This window comes from Varanus komodoensis, unplaced genomic scaffold (genome assembly GCF_004798865.1).
Source record: "Varanus komodoensis strain SLA01 unplaced genomic scaffold, ASM479886v1 scaffold29_3, whole genome shotgun sequence".
In the NCBI taxonomy this organism is placed as follows: Eukaryota; Metazoa; Chordata; class Lepidosauria; order Squamata; family Varanidae; genus Varanus; species Varanus komodoensis.
The window spans coordinates 1,023,414-1,041,448 of NW_025335760.1; the positions used below are offsets into that span (position 1 = coordinate 1,023,414).

The following is an 18,035-nucleotide window of genomic DNA, read 5'->3' on the forward strand; positions in this document are numbered from 1 at the left end:
GGGAGCAGGACAGGAGGGTAAACAGTAATTAGTGCTAATGATGCTTCTGGCAGCACGGAAGCCTCCGATCCTCCGGTTCGCTGGCCTGCCCTGCCCTGCCCCCTTCCTGACGGTTCTTTTCCCCAAAGGAAGCTGCTTTGGGGTGCAAATTACAGAGAGGAGCAGGGAAATCGGCAGCTGGAGTCCCCAGCCACCCAGAAAGGAACTGAAGCCAAGACTGAAGCCGAGACTGGGCATTAGCAATGCATCCCTGGGGCGGAACTGCTGGGTGTCTAGGATCATTAAAAAATATTCACTTTTTATCGCGTCCCAGACTGACCATCCCGGTAGCCTCTGGACCTCAGGGGCTAGAACTCTCAGCATCCCTGAGGAGTGGCCTGGAGTGCTGGGGCTGATGGGAATCGATGGCACAGGCTGGGGAAGGCGGCCTGAATGTTTCTCCCGACAGGCCCCAGCCCGGGCATCTGCTGGGTGTCCAAGATGGATCAGCAGCTTCCTCGGAGCATCAAGAGATGCTCCGGGTGCAGCTGGGGTGGCTCGGTTCCCACCCATCCATCTTGGAGCCTTCCCCTCCCTTTTGCAGCAGCAAAAGGGCTTTTTCCCTCAGAAAGAAGGGAAGGGGGGGGAGGCGCCCCCTGTCACGCGGCTGCTCCATCCACAGGGGGCCCTTTCTTCCCCACCCCTCCCCCAGTGCATAACTTCATGGGAACCGCACAAAGCTTCCCCAAGGGTGTGGGAGAGGAGGGGTTAAACCGCCCCTGCCCCCTCCTCCACCCAGGCAATTTATCCCCTTAAGCAGGGCTGGATCGCCCCGACTTCACAAGGGAAGCACAAGGCAATGGAAAGCAGAACGGGTCACCTGGAGATCATCCAGTCTGACTCCTGCTGTGATGGCAGCCTCCAGGCGGTCAGCCCACAATCCCACCGGACTCACCTGTTCCTCAGAGACCGATTCTTTTGACCAGCATTCAAGGTTCAAGTCCTCCCTCATATTCTGCTCCAGAGGGTGTCAACCCTTTTTTTAAAAAGTCACCACCACCACAGCAGCCTTTCCCAGCTGGCGCCTTTCAAATGTGCCCAGCTGCAATTCCCATCGTTCCCAGCCAGTGTGGCGCAGTGGCCCCCACGGCTTTTTCCTTTCCGTCAAAATGCTGCAGTCTTGGGCCTTCTTGTTTCAGGCCTGGAGCTGCAGGGGAGCAGTTGGCACTGGCTCGCCTGTTTGTGGCAAGCAAGCAAGCTCCTTCTCGCTTGCCACCGAAAGAGGGCAAATCATCGTCAGTTACGCACCCAGGAAATGGGTATAAGCCTGGCCTGGCCGCTGCTGCAGTATTTGCCACAAAAATGCAAAGAGAAATGTTCATGGTTTAAAATTAGAGGCAGAAAAAGAAAAGAAAAGAACTTTATTACACTTAGACCAAGTTGAAATACAGACAAATCCATTTAAAATAACACTTACTTGCTTCAAGACATGTATAAATAAAGACAAAACTGGCAATAACTTAATACAGAATACCCCCACCCAACAAATTAAGGCAGATGTTGGCTTTTTAATTTTAAAGTAAGCTAAGAAACTGAGAACTCTTTATATACTATTAAAAGAAACAAAACTGGTTCCAATGATCAGAAATAAAGCTGTTCTTTTTAAAGTCACAATAAATAGCTTAAAATATATTAAGAATTCAGGCTGGAATTTGTACAGCTGCCTTTACATAATTCTTCAACCAGAAGACCCCTGCTTTTGCCACATTGCAGGACTTCATTGCACCGCATGGATTTTGTGTAAAGGTGTCGATACTAGAATAATTGTTGTTATATGAACTCAGGTCACATCTCAAGTTACTGGCCTGGGAAAGGACTTTCTGAAGACAGAAAGGGGCGGGCAGGGGAGGAGTCTTAAATCTGAAGCATCAGCAAAACAGCACCTAAGCTCTGGATCAAATCTAGATGCAATCGATCCCAAGTTGGTTGGTTGGTTGGTTGGTTGGTTATAAAAGACAGGTGGACAACACGGCAATTTCAAAATATATTTAGTGCTACACATGCTGGCTCCCTCTCTCATGGCTAGCCATGGCCTTAAATGGATGCCAAGAGATCTTCCAGCTGGGAATTCTTAAATTCCAAGGAATAAAATTCAAAATTCTTGAGAGGGGAGTGAACAAGACCAAATTGGGAGAGGCCAAAGTCTTATGAATTGTTCCAACAAATGTCTCGTCCTGCAGACTCAGGACTCTTTGGACGGACTCTTGGTATGCTCAGAAAACCCTTGCTGGCTGGGCATGCTGAGAGCTGGGACCTGTTTCTGTCTAGCGAGGCACAGAATTGCACCTGTATCCCACCTGCGCTGAACCTAAAGAGGAGCTTTCCACACTCTCACCTTGGGGAATATTATTTCCGAGTGCTCCAAACCGCCTCTCTTGCACTGGCTTCCCACAAGCCGCACGGACGGACGGACGGACGGCCATCAACGGTGTTTCGCCTCCCGTCTGAACCCAGCCGTGGCCGTTTCCCATCCAGAGTTGTGCTCAAAACAACAGGACAGCGGAATTTACTTTACGAAAACAAAATCCCGCATGGTAATTCTGTCCTAACCAGGACAGGGAAGAATGCGATTATCCCCCGGGGGGGAGGCGGTTCGGTTTGGGGGCACAGGTGGTGGGCTGTTTATCAAGGAGAGGAGATTAACACGGGCGTGGGGGGGGGGGCAGTCCTTTCTGCCTGGCTGTTTCCCTCCCGTAGAGTTGAGGGCCACTTGCAAGGCAGGCCCGAGTGTGCGCCCCCCCACACACACTTTTGCCACTAGCAAGCCAGTTGTGCGGGGTTCTGCTCACCTGCGGGAGGCCATGGGAAACCAGGCAGAGGGGCCAAGGACATGGGAAGGGTCCTCCTCCCTCAAGCCCCCCTTGGGCTCTCTGCCAACGCCGGCAGCGCCCGCCTCTCCGCTCGGGTCCCAGAGCCGCACGACAGGCTGCAGAAGTGGCCAGAAGGGCCCTGGCACATCCCGCCCGGTCCCCCCTCTGCCACAAAGTGCAAGATGCACAAGGCGCTTGGCCTCGGAAGATGCGCGCCACGCGCAGCCTCCTCTGCCGCCGGTCAGGATGGAAGCCGCCCCCAACAAGGGCTTGCAGGCACTCGGAAGCTCCCTGCACAAGGGAGGATCCGCAGCCGGATGCCGTCCTCACCTGGAGATACACCACCCCATCTGAAAATGTTGCTTTCCTCCGCCCTCTGCCTCCCGGTTCTTCGGACAAGCTGGGCAAGGGAGCACTCGCCGCTTCCCTTCCCAGTGTCTGCCCACTGACCAAAGCGGTTTCTAACCCAGGCCCTTAATTTCTTCCTCCTCTGACAGAAAAGAAAGGCTTTGCACTGGCTGATGCGCCATGCTTAAAGCACGCACGCACGCTCCTCTGTACGATGTGGCCACCTTGAAATCACAAGCACGAGGGGCTGCGGGTTCCTTTCTCCATCTTTCCTTCCTCCTACACAGAAAGGTCTCATCTTGGAACCGTGCTGTGCCGGCACACAGAGCTCGGAATAATTTGAAAAAGTGCCTTTCTATTTGCCAAGCCCCTGACCTTCCCCTGAAACCTTATGATATTCACAGAGGGAAGCATGTGGACGTGCTGGAATACAACTTCCAGCATCCCCTGCCTGCCCAGCCAGCAGTCGTCTCTCCTCTTCCCTCAAATGGATGTAACAGCAATGGCTTACAGGCTGTTCATCTTACTGAGTCACCTGGGAAATGCAGGTGGGTTTTGCTTCTAAATGCAGTAAACAAATAAATGAATCCCAGAAAAACAAACATTCATTCTCATGGTAGAAACTTGGGTTCAAATAGGCTGGAGAAAGGCAACTGTTTTCAAGACTTCGAAGTGGTCTACAGAAGGTTTTACTCCTCCCAGCGTGCCCACTCCCCCTGCCCCACTGTTGCCTCTGGTCAAATAGGATGTGCAGGTTTTATAGTAACAGGAAGAAAACCTACACAACCTGTTTAGCAGAGACAAAAGTGGGGTGAACCTACCCGCCATTAACAACCGCTGCCCTTCCAAACCACCTTCCCTCCCTCTGCAGAAGCATTCTTCTTGTTTCAGCTGCCCCCCCCTGCAACCTCGGGGACCCCCTCTAGTCATCCGAGATGGACAGCTGGCTGAAGATTGGGAGCCTGCGAGCCGCGGGCCCCAGGCCTGGCGACTCAGAGCCGCTGCTGCGTCCCGAGCTCCCAGAGTCTTCCTGGTCCGAAAGCGAGTCGGCAGAGACGCTCTTCTGGAGCACAAAGAGGCTTGGGAAGCCGAAGGGGCCAGCGGAGCCGAGGAGGCGGCCGTGAGGGGGCCGGCCCAGGAGCTGCGGGAGGAGGGCCCCCGCAGGCCCGGGGAGGCTGCCAGGGGCTGCCCGCGGGGGCCGCGGAGAAGGCAGGGCTTCGAAGCTGGGGGGCAGCGGCTGGGGGTGCCGCGGGGGCGGGGGGCGGCGCTCCTCGGGGTTGTGGATGAAGTGGCAGCGAGCTCCGTAGGGGCAGATCCCGGCGGTGTGGAAAGTGCGGCAGGGCTCCGTCTTGTACCGGGGGTGGCGGCTGAGCTCCCGCAGCTCCGGCACGCCGTGCGCGTACTGGCACTTGGCCCCGTACTTGCACGCCCCGCTCTCCTCGAAGGCGCGGCACAGCTCCGTCTTGTAGCGCGACGAGAGCCCCCCGGCCTCTGCCCGGCTGCCCGCAGTGGCACTCCCAGAGCGAGGGCGGGGGGGCAGCTCGGCCCCCCAGCTCCACAGGGTCTGGGCTGGCCATGCTGGGTCACTCTGGTCCGGAACGGCGCCGGGAGCAAAGGCCTCATCGCGGGGCTTGTAGCTGCTCTCCTGGGAAGCGGGGAGGGCAACGGGGCGAGCCCAAGGCGGAAAGCAGGCGGCAGAAAGGATCTGGGCTTCTACGTCGTCCTCTTTATTTACAGTCAGGCCCTGGAAAGACTGCAGAAAAGGGGGAAAGACACGGAATTGGTGGCTGCAGAGGGACCGGACGCAGAGTGCAGTCGCAGTGTCGCGGTACACAAGGTTAGACCAAGAAAAGACCAGGAAGAAAACCCATTTGTTCGGCCCAAACCTTAATTAGTGAAAACGATCAAAGTAACATTTAGGCAGTGCTGTTTCAAAGAGTCTTGCTTCAAGCCCGATCAAGATCCACCCAAGGTTTTGGGTCTTTGCCAATGGCAACTCTCCACAAGCGCAAAAACAGAACATGAGCACATCCGGAACTTTTATGATGACAGCACAGAATTTCAGCAGTGATGGACGAAATTCAGCGTCCATCAGCGTCCCCGATGTCCGAGAGGAGGGGGCCTGTGGAGGAGCGTCCAGGCTATGGCTGGCCACCCTGAGAGGGGCCTGGGGAAGAGGGGGCTCAGACCCACAGGTGGCAAAGAGATGGGGTGGCTCGTGTTTTCAATGCTTTTTTATCGTGAATTTTTGAGGAAAGAAAGGGAAAAAGAAAACTGAGCGCTTTGGTGAAGGTGAAAGGGATGGCGACACTGGCAGCAACCAGGAATGAGGGAAGCCATGAGAAAATGCTGAAAGAATTGTGGAAGCTATTTCTCAGTTTGCATCTATATATTGTAACTGAGCTGAGCAGGCCGACTCTATGGCAAGCGGCAAGCAGAATCCCTCCAGACATCAGAAATGCCGTTTTGCAATGTTGGTGTTGCAAGCCTGTGATTGCAACAGAAGGATCTCAGTGCAATTAACAGGGGACTCAGCCTCAAAATGGATCTTGTCCATTTGGGAAGGAACCGTGCTCTGACCTATAAGCCCCAAACTGCTTGGCACAAATGCAGGGCCTGGGTTCCATTTGGGCTTCTCTGCATGGAGGGATCAACCCACTGCTTTAATTGGACTTTTTCATCTGTTTTCATGGCATCCTTTAATGCGCCATGCCCCCTCCCGCAAAAAGCTGGCCTTTTCTGCCTTCGTATATATCCCATTCAGCAATCACGAGGTGGAAAAACAGCCGGACAGCAGGTTTTTCTTTCCTGAGACCTTTACTCCAATTTGCTCCTGTTTAAAATTTAATACCAAACTTTCCTTGCTATCAAATGGATTTATTTTCCTAAAATACCCTGCAAAAATGGCTAGAAAGCAGGAGAGACACTTGAGAACAACATCCTGAAAACCCCAATGAATGAGAGATCGCAGGAGCTTAATAAGCATGAGAGAACCCTGATTTAACCTTAGTAGTTAGTTCAACAAAATTTGGGGGGGGGGGCAATGCCTAGTCACCAGGGGGCGCAGGATGGACCCCGGGAAGGGTTCGTGTCGCCTGAAGAATACGATTGCCAGACGGGCTCCCAGGCTCTGCACCCTGCCTGTGCTTGGGGGGTGGGAAGCTTACACTGGAGCAGGACTGTCCCCCAGCAAACCCCTGCTGGCTGATCCTAAAGCCCCACAAGCACCGACTGGGCCCCACAGGACCCCCAACGTCCCTGCCTTTGGTGTGCTTTCTAGTTCTCCAGGTTCGGCCTGCTGGGGCCAGCAAGCCCCTCTTGCCACGGGACCCAAAGGGGTGGCTTGTGGACCGACCAGCCCTGCCCGTGGCTCGCCCAGCGCATGGGGAGTCACACAGGGCCCCGGTGAATTGCTTGCAGCTGCTTGGGGGGGGGCGTTAGCTGGGGCGCGGGGTTGAGTTTCATCCCTTCCTCGAAGAGCACAACGCTGCTTCCTCCTCTTCACGACCAGAGCAGTGGAAGAAAAACCGGCGTGGGCACCGCATGCGATGCTCCCTCCGCAAAAAAGCCTCTTCCACTGCTTGGAGACACCCCGATGCGACGCAGGGGCAAATCCTGCAGGGCCTGTAACAGCTTGACCCGTCGGAGGGGGGCATGCGCTGCAGGTCAATACTCCTGTCGCCAAGGAGACAGACTGGCGCAGAAACAAAGCGGCTGCAGCCCCCCCCCCCGCTCCCGCCCCGCTTTCCCTCCAGCCATCACCAGTTCGGATGGAAATTTCCACCCTCGACTTGACTGCCGGCACGTGCAGAATTCTGCGACCCACACCTGAGCAGCGGCACCTACAAGGACTTCCTTCCTGTGCCGCCTTCGTTTCCTGTGCAGTAAGAGCGCCTGCCTTGAGCTGCGAGGCAAGGTTTCCGCTTGGTTTTGTTGCTAAACAAGCCCTTGGGCTGTGCTGCCAAGCTCGGCCCCCATTTCGCGCCTGGCCGGGCAGCAGCGGGCAGCATCCTGCCAGGTGGCACCTCCAAGCAGCCGCCCGCGTGCTCCAGGCCACGCCGCCCCTGCCTCGCGCCCGCCACATGCGCCACGACGCAACGAGACTGGGGTGTCCTGCCGCGCTTCGGTCCAGACACCTGGGAATCCCGAAACAGGAGGGGAGGCGAAAACAAGAGGCCCTCGCTCCTATGGGCCTGGAATGCCTCTGCAGGCGCGAAGCCACGCAGCTGCCAGCTTTCCCCAGTCAGCCATGATAGGAGCTAGGATCGCTTTCCCAGGCTGCCCAGGATGGCGCCTCAACCGTCCCCCCTTCGAGCCTTCGTGCAAGCAGCATATAAGCACTTAGAACCATCAAGCGCGCTTTTGCTTCTGCGGTGACCAGTGCCTCCCCATCCGTGGACTACCACTCCCATAATCCCCTGCCATGGGCTACCCTGGCTGTAGAGGATGGGAGGTGTGCTCAAGCACCTATCAAGAGCGCCTGCTTAAGGGAAGCTGACGCGTCCCTCCGCACCCTCCCCCGTAAACATGCGGATTAATTTCAGAGTCGGGGCATCCCCACGGCCCGGATCCGCGCAACAACGCTCAGGAACGCGGCTCTGCTCGGGGGCCAGAGGGGGCGGTGAACGGCGGAGTGCGGGAATGCAAGGGGCCCGTGGGGGCGCGCCTTTGGGGTCAAGCAGCGGGAACAAGAACCCCGAGGATCGTATCCCCAGCGGGAAGCTGAGGAGCCCCGGCTGGCCCTCGCCCCACCCCAAAGGGTGCGTGTGCTTTTGCAACACGAGACCCCCCAGGCCCCCCCCGCAGCCCCCCCCCCCCCAGGGGTTTTGAAAACCCCCCCCCCCCCCCCGCAGCATCCGAAGAGGCATCCGAAGGGTGGGCATCTCCCAAGCCACTCCGGGAACCGGCAGCCAGAAAGAGCCAAGGACGCTCCCGGACACTCGGAGCCCCCGTGCGCAGGGCGGCTTCCCCCCGCCCTGGGGAGCTTCCCCCCGCCCCCCGGCAGCACCATCAGAGGGGGCAGAGCGCTGCGCGCGCGCAGGGGGCGGGGGGCGCGTCCTGCAAAGCAGGAGCGCCCCCGAAGCGGCCTCCGAAACTCCGGGAAAGTTTCGGGCGCACGCGGGCGAGTGCCTGCCGGCCGGCGCACCGGCTTACCTGGCGGCGCTCCTCTCCCGGGGGGGCGCGCGGGCTCCGGAAAACGGGGGGCATCGCCTCGCGGTCCTCAGCCCTTCCCGCGGAGGGCCACCGAGGAGACCCGGGAGGCCTCCGCGCCGCGCCTTAAGTACCACCAGCGCCGCGCCGCATCCTTCGAGGCGCCCGGAGGCCCCGCCTCCTGGTCCGAAGTCTTCCCATGGGCAGGGGGCGCCGGGCTGCGGGAGGGGGGGCGAGCTCCTGGGGGTGGGGGCTCTCCTGGATGTGTTTGCATGCGCCCCATGCCTTGCCAGGCCCTCTCTCTCCCCCTCGCAAGGAGCCCGCGCTCTCACGCGCCCCCTCCCCGCTCTCCTTTGCAAAAGACCCCCGTGTGGGCTCGCGGGGGCAGTTGGTGGCTGGTTCAGCGTCGAGGCTCGTCGGATGCCTGGAGGGAGCAGGCCCCGATGGTGAAAGCGGGCTTTGCCCTGCACGGGGAGCGGTGGGGTTTGCAGAGTTGGGGGCAGACCCAGCGCGGACGAGGAACAAAACGTTACATCGCACTAGCACAAACAACTTTGGGCCCAGTTCTTCTGTGGCAGCAATCTGCACATCACTTCAACCATGGGCGGTTAGGGTGAATTCTGGCCTGTACAGTCTATGGATTGCCCAGACTTGGCTCATGTCAGAATCTCCTAGCCAACGGTGTGGATGGATATTCAGACCTGCAGGGAAGACTCAATCGCCTTGAACCCCAGGCCTTCGTTGCTGAGCTCACCCAGGCCCCCTGCCGCTACTTACAACATGCCACCAGGTCATGGTCTCACCGCCAAGTGCAAAATCACAGCCCATGTACACACATTTTCATAACCTTCCAGTCAAATACACAATATTAGGTTTCCAGATGGTGTTAACCCACACAAAATACTCTGGACTGATCAGAAATGCCCATGACAATCGGATGGCAAATTTCCCTGACTGAGCATGCGGACAAGTCAATTCACGGTATTCCTGACTGTCTGGATCAGCCTCTGTGCCTGCTGAAGCATGCAAATGTGTCTGACTGAGGACCCATTCAGGATGCCTGGCAGGACTCTGTGCAACTGGATGATTCAATGGGCCCATTCCAAAACAAAGGGACACCTTCCTTTCAATTGCAGCTGATGAGAACACCTGAATTTCCCCAGGGAGTCTGTTGCCTCCAGCAGCTCAGAATTCCATCTTCTTAAAGGAACAGCGATGCTAAACAGTGACCTGCTAAACAGTGACGATGCTAAACAGAATTCTGCTGTTCTCTGCGAAGTCTGATTGTATAACACCGAGGCACATACAAGCAACCTTTTCCTACCAGGATTTATCTGAATTTTCCCAACACTAACAACCTAGGAAAGCTAATAACCCGGTTTGCTGATCAACTGCAGACGCAACGAACGCACCAGTGGCCTCACAGCTGCCGATATGTGTTAGGAACGCGCAGGCCATTCCTGGGTTAAGTGCGCCCGGGATGGCGGCTGTGCAACCCAGCTCATTGCGTCAGCTGGAGCAACGCTTTCCCTGGAAAACCGGGCTCGCTTCTGCTCGCGCAGCCTGCGTTGCGTTAGCTGGCTAAAGGTGGCTACTCTCCCGGATCCCGCTGCATCCATCACGCAGTCCTGGTGCAGAGCGAGAGCAGGAGTGCCTGCGTCCGGACAGGCCACTCAGGCCCTCTTGCAGATCTATCCCGCACGGGGCTCCGGGGCCAGGCCAGGCGGCAGCCCCTTTCAGCCACAAGCTCCCTCGGTTTCCTATTGCTACTTCTGTCTTTTTTCTTCCTAGGGAAAAAAACTCTTAAGGAAGAAAAGGTGGAACAGCTGCTTGGTTGCTGCTAGGAGCCCTCTGGGAGTGCAGGCTAGTGGTTAGAACAAGTAACAGTTGAGCATTAGGGTTCCCGAGTGGTTTCTCAGCTAACCGTTTGTGGAGATGGGGTGAGAGTCAGAGCCTTTCGCTGTGTTTCTGAGAGTGGCCACTTTTATTTTCCCACTGGAAAATAGCAGCAGCACCTTACAGGCAGAAATTCACCAGGTGCAGCTTGTCCCAACACTGTTCTTCAGGCCAGGCAAATCTTCGCCCTTAAGGGTGCGGCAGGAAGACCCGCAAACCTCCGGTTGTGTGCATGCATGTGCACGGGTCCGCTCAGATTCTCAGCGGTCTAAGCAAGGAGGCTCAGGAGCCGACGAGGTCGTCACAGACCGCTCCAGGGGCTTCCATCACCGGGCTGGAAAGAACAGTTCAGGAAGAGGGCGAGAAAGGTTTCCATGCTGCGTGAACGGCGACGGCACGCACTGGCTGGCGCAGGGGCCCCTCAAGGGGCCGCGGGTGCTACCTACAGCTCGGCAGAGGAGGGGCCCCACCGCAGCGCCACCTGCACCGCCCGCCTCGCTCCCACATTCTCCCCCTGTGGCTGGCACGGCCACAGGCCCCCTCGCCCCACAGCGAGGCAGCTCCAGCAGCCGAGTCACAGGGTGCCCCGAACCAGCTGCAGCCCTTCCTGCCAGCCGTGCTCAGGCACTCTTGCCAGCGAAGGCGGGCTTCCGGTGCTGCGCACGTGCTGCTCCTACAGCCTCCCCGCCACCCGCAGCCGTTTACCCAGCATGCACAACCCACCCCCTTCTGTCCCAGGGTACTTAATCTGGAATAATTCCTATCTCCCTGGCTCAGGGTTGAGCGGAGACATTTGGAACCTCTGAGCAGTGCCAAAGTTACGGCACATTTGCCCAGCATTTCGAAAGAAGGCTGCCTTCAGCAGCTGCCTGCAAGGAACCGAGCAGAGGGATTTAACACGGAAATGCAAACACGCTCTTGCACAAGAGGGAGGCCATGGGCAAGATGCAGAGGGAAACATTCCCACCTATACATTCAAAGGAGCCCTAATCACCCTTGCAAGATTAGAAAGCCAAACATTTCCTACCTGCAGCAGCCATTCCTCACAAGCCTCCTTGTATCTCCTCCGGAAGGTGGGCTTAATCCACATCCAGGCCTCTTCTCCAGGTCAACCCACAGCACTTCTCATGCAGGTGTGGTCGGGGCGAAGGGAGGCAGTTTCTATCCTCCTGTTAAAGCACTTTGAGTCTTTTCCCGAGAAAGCTGAGAAGACTCCTGAAGAATCAACACACCCACCGGCGAAGCCCACTTGTGTGGGTGCTTGCCCAGACATAACTGGCCACACACGTGGGGGACGGCGGCACCAGCCCACTCCTGTGGCCTCGGAAAGCAGCTGCAAGGGGGCCTGGCACCCTCTGCCCCACCCCACTAGCTCGAGCACTGAGCCCAGGAGGTAGAGCACCTGCAGGTGGCCAGGGGCTGAGCTCCTAGTGTTCCCACACAAGCCACCCAAGTAGCCGCTGATAGGAAAGCGCGTTCTCTGCTTGGGGCCGGGAGGGGACCCCTCCGGGAGCAGGTGGCGCTGGGCCAGGATGGCCCGAGAACCAAGCTCCAGAGACCTGCTTGTTGCAGGACAGCAACCCAGAAGCTCTGGATGTGTCCCCGTGTCCTTCATGACTCGTGGAGCTGTGTTAACCCTAAGCACACTGGACAGGTGGTCTGGGGGGATAAAGCGAGGCCTTTCCTGGGCCTACAGGTGACACTGCAGAGAGAGAGAGAGAGAGAGGGAGGGAGGGAGGGAGGGAGAGGGAGAATGCAAGAGGGCTTGCCAGCAGGCTCATGTGTGATGGACTGATACAACCACAAACCTCATCCTGCCCCCACCCCCAGCTTGTTCCATGGCTGTTGCTCTTTAAAAAGCAAACAAACCATGAGTCTGTATGGTGGACAGATGTTAGTTTCCTATTTTGTAGGAACATCTCAGACCTGCCATGTGATCCTGGAGCAAGCCAGGCTACTGTGGCCGTCACCCAGAACTCATGCAGGGCCCTTCCCGCTCCCCCTGGGGATGGTGGGCCCGGGCTGCCAAATGCCGTGGCTGCTCCGCCTCGTAATCTCCAGGCAGAGTTTTGTGGCCTGCCAGGCATACCTGAGATATTCCGCAGAAGTCCCGCTTCCTAAAAAAAGGAAGGAAGCAGGGAAACGTCTTAGTAGCCATTGGCTTTGCTTGTCTCCTTTTGACCCCATCATTTGGGATGCAAACATTTCCCCCTAGAAATTGGCACTCTGAGACCTTTCGTGGCAGGTCAGGGCTGCATGGAAGACAAGGCTCAGCAGGAAGCCTTGGCCAGGACCCAACGTAAGGGAGACGCTTTTTGGTCGTGGGCAGGATATCAAAGCTGCGTTCTGCGTGGGAAGAGGGGTTTTCTTCTCTCTCCAGGCCTGGATGATTTTAGGATGTTCGACCAACATGCTGGGATTCAGTAAACCTACTGTATTTCAATGTATCTTATTGTGTTGTAAGCCGCCCCGAGGCTTCGGCAAGGGGCGGCATAGAAATGTTATAATAATAATAATAATAATAATAATAATAATAATAATAATAATAATAATAAATGATTCAAAGTCTTTTATAGCACTTTCACAGGACATCTTGTCTTTACAGACCGAAACAGGGCGCACAGAGATTCCAGCGACGACTTAAACTTAAAATAAATGCTCCCTGGCGTATACAAAAATGTAAGGCTGCAGTTTTATACACACCTAGGACCACACCTTCCCGGGGTGTCGTACTACAGTTTCCATCATTCCCAAGCAGCACGGCCATGCTGGCCGGGGAAAGGGAGCCTTTTCCATGGTGGCCTCGAGAGACGTGTAGGCTGGAGAAGGCGCCCGATTCGCTTGGCTCTCAGGCACTGGCAAAGCCGTTTTGCCACCCGGGATGTGGCTCGCGAGGGAGGCGCTCGTGCCCTCCTGCCCCAAGCCAGGGCCGGCCTGCGGAGGACTGGAGCGTGGCCCAGCCCGTGCGCCTTGCCTGGCGGGAAGGCTGGTCTCCGTCTCGCGGCTGCACCAGCAGGCGGGGAGGAGGGGCCGAGGCGGCGCGAGGGGAGGGGGCGGCCTGGGCACGAGGGGAGGGGGCCACGCTCCAGGTGCCTCCTGCGGGCGCAGCCGCGAAGCAGCCGTTGGGCTGTGGGTTCTGCAGGAACCACCGAGGGGCCGTTTGGCTCTGCCGTCGGACCCCGGCAAGCCCCTCTCGCCCTCATCCGGAAAGGCAGGGCCGCCGGGGCAGGGCCGCCGACTCAGAGTCGGGGGGGGGGGTGGCCGCGCCAGGGGAGCCGAAGCCAGAGGGCCCGGCCGTGGGGCCTCGCAGCATCTCCCGCCTGGGTCTGAAGCCCGTGGAGACATGGCAGGGCCAGAGAAACCGGCTGTCTGGCTCAGCACAGGAGATTCCTAGCTGGGGGGGGCGGTCAGTCCCTGGAGGGCTGTGGCTTGAAAGGAGACTGGCGGCGACCACGCCGGCCCCTGTAAATTGGGGGGAGCCTTAACGTTGCGTGTCCTCAGGTGCCCCCGTTCAGTGCTGGGGTCAGCGTGGGGGGCACCTCAGGGCCCCGGTCGCTTACCTGTTCCATCAGGCAGCTGTTCCCCAGAAGGGGGCTTCCCCGTAGAGAGGCGGGCAGTCCCTTGCAGCGGTGGGGAACTCCGGTGCCGGCTGCACGCAGCGTGTTCCAGCTGCTGCCCGAGCTTTGGAGGAGCCACGCGTGGCCCCGAGCCTGGTTCGTGGCTTGGGGCTCTTCAGCCATTCAGAGCCCAGCCTGGCCTGGAGGTGGTGCCCGGTCACGGCCCCAATCTCCCCTGGCAGCCCTAAAATTCAGGGACCCTACAGGACGCTGCATGGTGACAGAAACAGGCTTGTGTGGCCGATATTTGGCGATCTTTCCTAGAATGAACGTGCCTTGAGCTTCAAGAGGAAACGCAAGACGTGTTTGCTTAGCCAGCTTTTGGGACAGGACAGTCGGGTGTCCGATGACGGAAAGAACCCCCGAAAGCTGTGACTACTCAGGGTAGATCAGGGGCCCTTCAGGGGTTTGGGATGTCGACGCCATCTTCCCAGCCAGCAGGGCAGCGCTGGCTGCGTGGGCCCCCCCCAGTCCCGTGCTCTCCAGACGGGTGGGCCTGCAACGCCCATCAGCTCCAGCCTGGGGTGATGGGTGCCGGCCCGTTCCCGTGCAGCCTGCAAGCAGGGCAGTGTGGCCAGGAGGGGGCAGGACGGGCCTTGCAGCCTTCTGGAGCGAGCCTCGAGGCCTTTGCTTTGACTGCTGCACCCTGGGTTTTTTTTTCCAGTTTTTATTTTTAATCCTCGCAGGTCAGAACAGTTTGTTCCACCGGCTGCTGAGTTCATCCTGAGATGCGAGGTTAGTGTGACGATGAATCATAATGGCCCGCAGAGGAGAGGTTTCTATTGATTGCTGTCAGTGATTTCTTGGAAATGAGAATCAAAGGTTAGCCGGCTTCAAGCATGTCAACACCAAGGCCTGACAGGCGAAAAGGCGCGCTGGAGGTGGACGCGAGAGCAGCCGAGCAAGGGCTTTACGCTGTCAACAGACAGTCATCCAGTGGATGAAGCTCGTTGCTGTCAGCTCTACCTGTTGATTTCTGCTTGCGGTGCAGCTCTAAAAAAAACAATTTCAAACTATTTTTCAAAAATTGCCAACGCCTGGGAGGCAGTGATGGAAAAACACGGGGATGTGGTTTGACGAATTATGGACTGTTTACACTTCTGGCTTTGTCGGTAGTTCTGTTCACAGGCGTTGCCTTGTTGTCGAACAAGCTCTGTTTTTAGGCAGAAAGGCAACCGGTGCTAATTCGCTGGCTGAGGACTGCCGTGCACGGGGTGAGCTAATCTGTAAAACACGAGGCCGCCGAGCAGAGCCTGCCTGCCCGCCCGCCCCTTTTGCACGGCTAAGTGCTGCTCTTCGCCACAAGCCGAGACGTGTTTATGGCACGGAGGCCGGCGGCAACCCAGTGCAACACTGGCACAAACAACAGTTTGAGTGGACAGGGGTGCGCTTGGTCCAAACGCTCCCGTCCCGAGCAAATCCAGACTAAGGTTGCCCCTTTTCCTTCCAGTGCAGCTCTTGTGGCTTTCACAAACACACACCCCGGAATACGAGAGGCAAAGCTTTCGCTGTCACTTCACCTATGGCCTGAGAAGCTCTGCTTACTGGATCTCTCCATATTACAGCAGCCTCTGAGAAGGAAAAATTGGGCAACGCCTAAGTGGTTCCATTTGTCTCTCGAACAAGCGAAGCAATCCAGGAAACAGCGAAACAGCGGGGCAGGACCAGCACATTGAGCAAGTGCAGATCCTGGGGAATTCTGTTCTTCGAAAAAACGTGATATCCGAGTTTCAAAGATTACCCAAGCATTGTTAGCAAAATCTGAGCATTCCATTCCCAAGACCCACCCTAAAAATTGTGCATTCGCCCAGCATTTCCAATACACACATCTGAATTTCAAACAAGGAACGGTTTGTGTTCAGCAGACACTTCTAGTGAGGAAACATCTTACCGCTCAAGCATCCAGAAGTAAGAGGAGTGGCCTGCAGCAGCCCCAGATGAGACCTTTTGGGGTGGGGGGAGTGGATACTCCTAACCTCAGTAAAATCGAGCAGGTGACATTGGGGGCAGGGGGTTTGGACACACCTGAAAGCTGTTCTCCTCCGGCCGTTATGAGAGGTGCAGGGACCGGACTGGACGGATGCAACGTTACAAGACGGGGAGCACTTGGCTCAGCGAGAACGCGAGCGAGAAGGTTCCTGGGATTGTCCTGGAGCACAAGCGGAATATGAGTCAACCAGGGGATGCGGCTGCAGAAGGGCAAATGCTGCTCTGGCCTGCACTGACAGGAGCAGCACTTCCAAATCCCGTGACATCCCGGTTCCCCTTCGCTCAGCGCTGGCCGGGCCTCGTCCGGAGCCCTGTGCCTGGTTCTGGGCATCCCAGCTGAAGGGAGATACAGGCCAGCCGGAAGGGCTCAGAGGAGGGCAGCCGGGAGGATCCGGGGACTGGAAACGAGCCCCGTGAGGAGACGGAAAGGACTGGGCATGTCTCGCCTGGAGGAGACTTGGGGGAGAGGGGATCCTGCTCTGCAAGCGCTTCAAAGGCAGTCGGGACGAAAGCTGGCCTCTCCTCCACCGTCCTGGAGTGCAGGCCATGGAATCGCAGCACAGGCTCAAGTTACAGGAAGCCAGGTTTTGGCTGGGTATCAGGAAAAATTACCTTCCAGGCCAGTGGACCCCATGACCTAGGGCTCTCCCACACAAGAGGCATTCAGGATGCGACTGGCCAGCCACCTGAGCGGGACGGTTCACCCTGGAGCCCTCCGGCCCCTTCCGGCTCTGCTCTCCTAGGACCCTATGGAAGAAGTTGGCAGCCCGAGTCACTCCAGGCTTCTGCCGAGGGCCCCAGCCCTGGGAAGTGCAGAGGGCGCATGCGGCACATGGAGCAGGAGCCAGCAGGCCGCCGAGCCGCCCGGCGGCCGCTGCTGGGACCTCTCCAACCCCCATGGCTGCTGCGTCAGCGCCCCAGCTGTTTGCTCAGGAGGAATGGCCCCTCTCCCGGCCCTTGACCCACATCGGCATTCCGCGAGCGGCTGGGAGGCTGCAGCGCTGACGCAAGATGCGCTCGGCTGACTCCTGTCCCCCTCGAGTCCCGGCCGGGCCGGGCCGGCAGCCAGCGCTGGCCCTGCCGCTTTCCACCAGGAGAGCTCGGAGACGCTCGTGCTCCACCTCCACGTCCTCTGGCCGGCTTGGCCTGGCATTCCGGGCGGGGGGACCCCAGCCCCATGTCTGCCATGCCAGAAGGCAGGTGCCTCTGCGCAGAGAAGGCTGCTGTGAAGCGGGCCCGGGAGGGGGCCACCCTCGGCTCAGACACCCAGCGCACCGCTTGGCCGGGGAGGTGTGAGCGCTGCCCTCGCGGGCTCCAAGGCCCCGCCGAGGCCCCCTCCCCGTGGGAGCCGCTGCCTCAGGGCCACCCTTCCTGCTGCTGCGCTGCCTCCTCCTCCTCGCTCGCTCGCCCGACACAGAGCAGGGGGACACGGGGGCCAGCCGCCCCTCGCCCCTTCTTCTCGCCACCACTGTGCTGAGCCAAAGTGAGAGGGCTTTCCAAGCAGGTCCCCCAGGCTGCGGGAGAAACACCTCCCGGGGCTGTTGCCAGGATGGGCCCCCAGCAGAACCTGGCTCTGCCAGCCGGCCTGTCGCTGGGCGCTCCCAGACTCTCGGCTGAACTGCAGGCTGCGGCCAGACTCAGGCCTCAGCTTAGGGCTAGGCCCGGCCCAGCCCGGCCCGTGTCGCCACGTGCTGTTGCCTCCAGGCCCTCGGAGACACTCCGAAAGTGCAGCTGGTGGCGAGCGCTGTGGCTCCAGGGCCCCGGAACCAGGCCTCTGCCTAGAAGGCCTGAGCAGCTGGGGGCCCTCGCCCACACAGGCCGGCCCAGGAAGCCAGGCTCAGTCCGGGGGGCCAACACGGCTGGACCCTTCCGTGCCACCAGGATTTAAGACTGCGATTCAATTATGCGCAACCTGTGGTCCATTCGGCCCGAAATGCGGGTGCCGGCCGGCAGCCACCGCTCCCCCGCTTTCTGGCAGGATCTCTCCCGGCCGCTGGGGACACCAGGGCGGAACGGGGCAGGTGTGCTCCCAGGGTGCCCCGGCTCGCTGCACTCTCTCCGCAAAAATAAACACAGCATTAGATCAAAATTTCCCGACAGGAAGGGCAGGCGAGGGAATTTCCCGGGGACAAGGGGCGTGCGCCGCGGGCCTCCTGCAACGCTCCGCAGTTTTATAAACATCATG

At 58.4% G+C, this 18,035-nt stretch overlaps 1 protein-coding gene across 2 annotated transcripts; it reads right to left on the reverse strand.

The window, feature by feature from the left end:
- Positions 1 to 1,354: 1,354 nt before the first annotated feature.
- Positions 1,355 to 12,656, reverse strand: LOC123026171 (mRNA decay activator protein ZFP36L1-like). Of its 2 annotated transcripts, XM_044435476.1 has the most exons (5): positions 12,478 to 12,656; positions 12,334 to 12,361; positions 11,804 to 11,946; positions 11,272 to 11,413; positions 1,355 to 4,950 (listed from the first exon to the last, which is right to left on the reverse strand). In XM_044435476.1, the coding sequence occupies exons 4-5, from the start codon at positions 11,332 to 11,334 to the stop codon at positions 4,120 to 4,122; spliced, it is 894 nt and encodes a 297-aa protein (XP_044291411.1). In that variant the 5' UTR covers positions 11,335 to 11,413; positions 11,804 to 11,946; positions 12,334 to 12,361; positions 12,478 to 12,656; the 3' UTR covers positions 1,355 to 4,119. The 2 variants fall into 2 exon arrangements, with proteins under 2 accessions (XP_044291411.1, XP_044291410.1); XM_044435475.1 differs by having other exon boundaries at positions 11,272 to 11,946.
- Positions 12,657 to 18,035: the final 5,379 nt, after the last annotated feature.

Bases quoted from the DNA above. Each gene is read 5' to 3' on its own strand.
- LOC123026171 (XM_044435476.1), bottom strand. From the start codon at position 11,334: ATGTGGATTAAGCCCACCTTCCGGAGGAGATACAAGGAGGCTTGTGAG. The intron at 4,951-11,271 runs GTAGGAAATGTT...CCTTTTCTGCAG, and splicing joins GTGAGGAATGGCTGCTGCAG to TCTTTCCAGGGCCTGACTGT.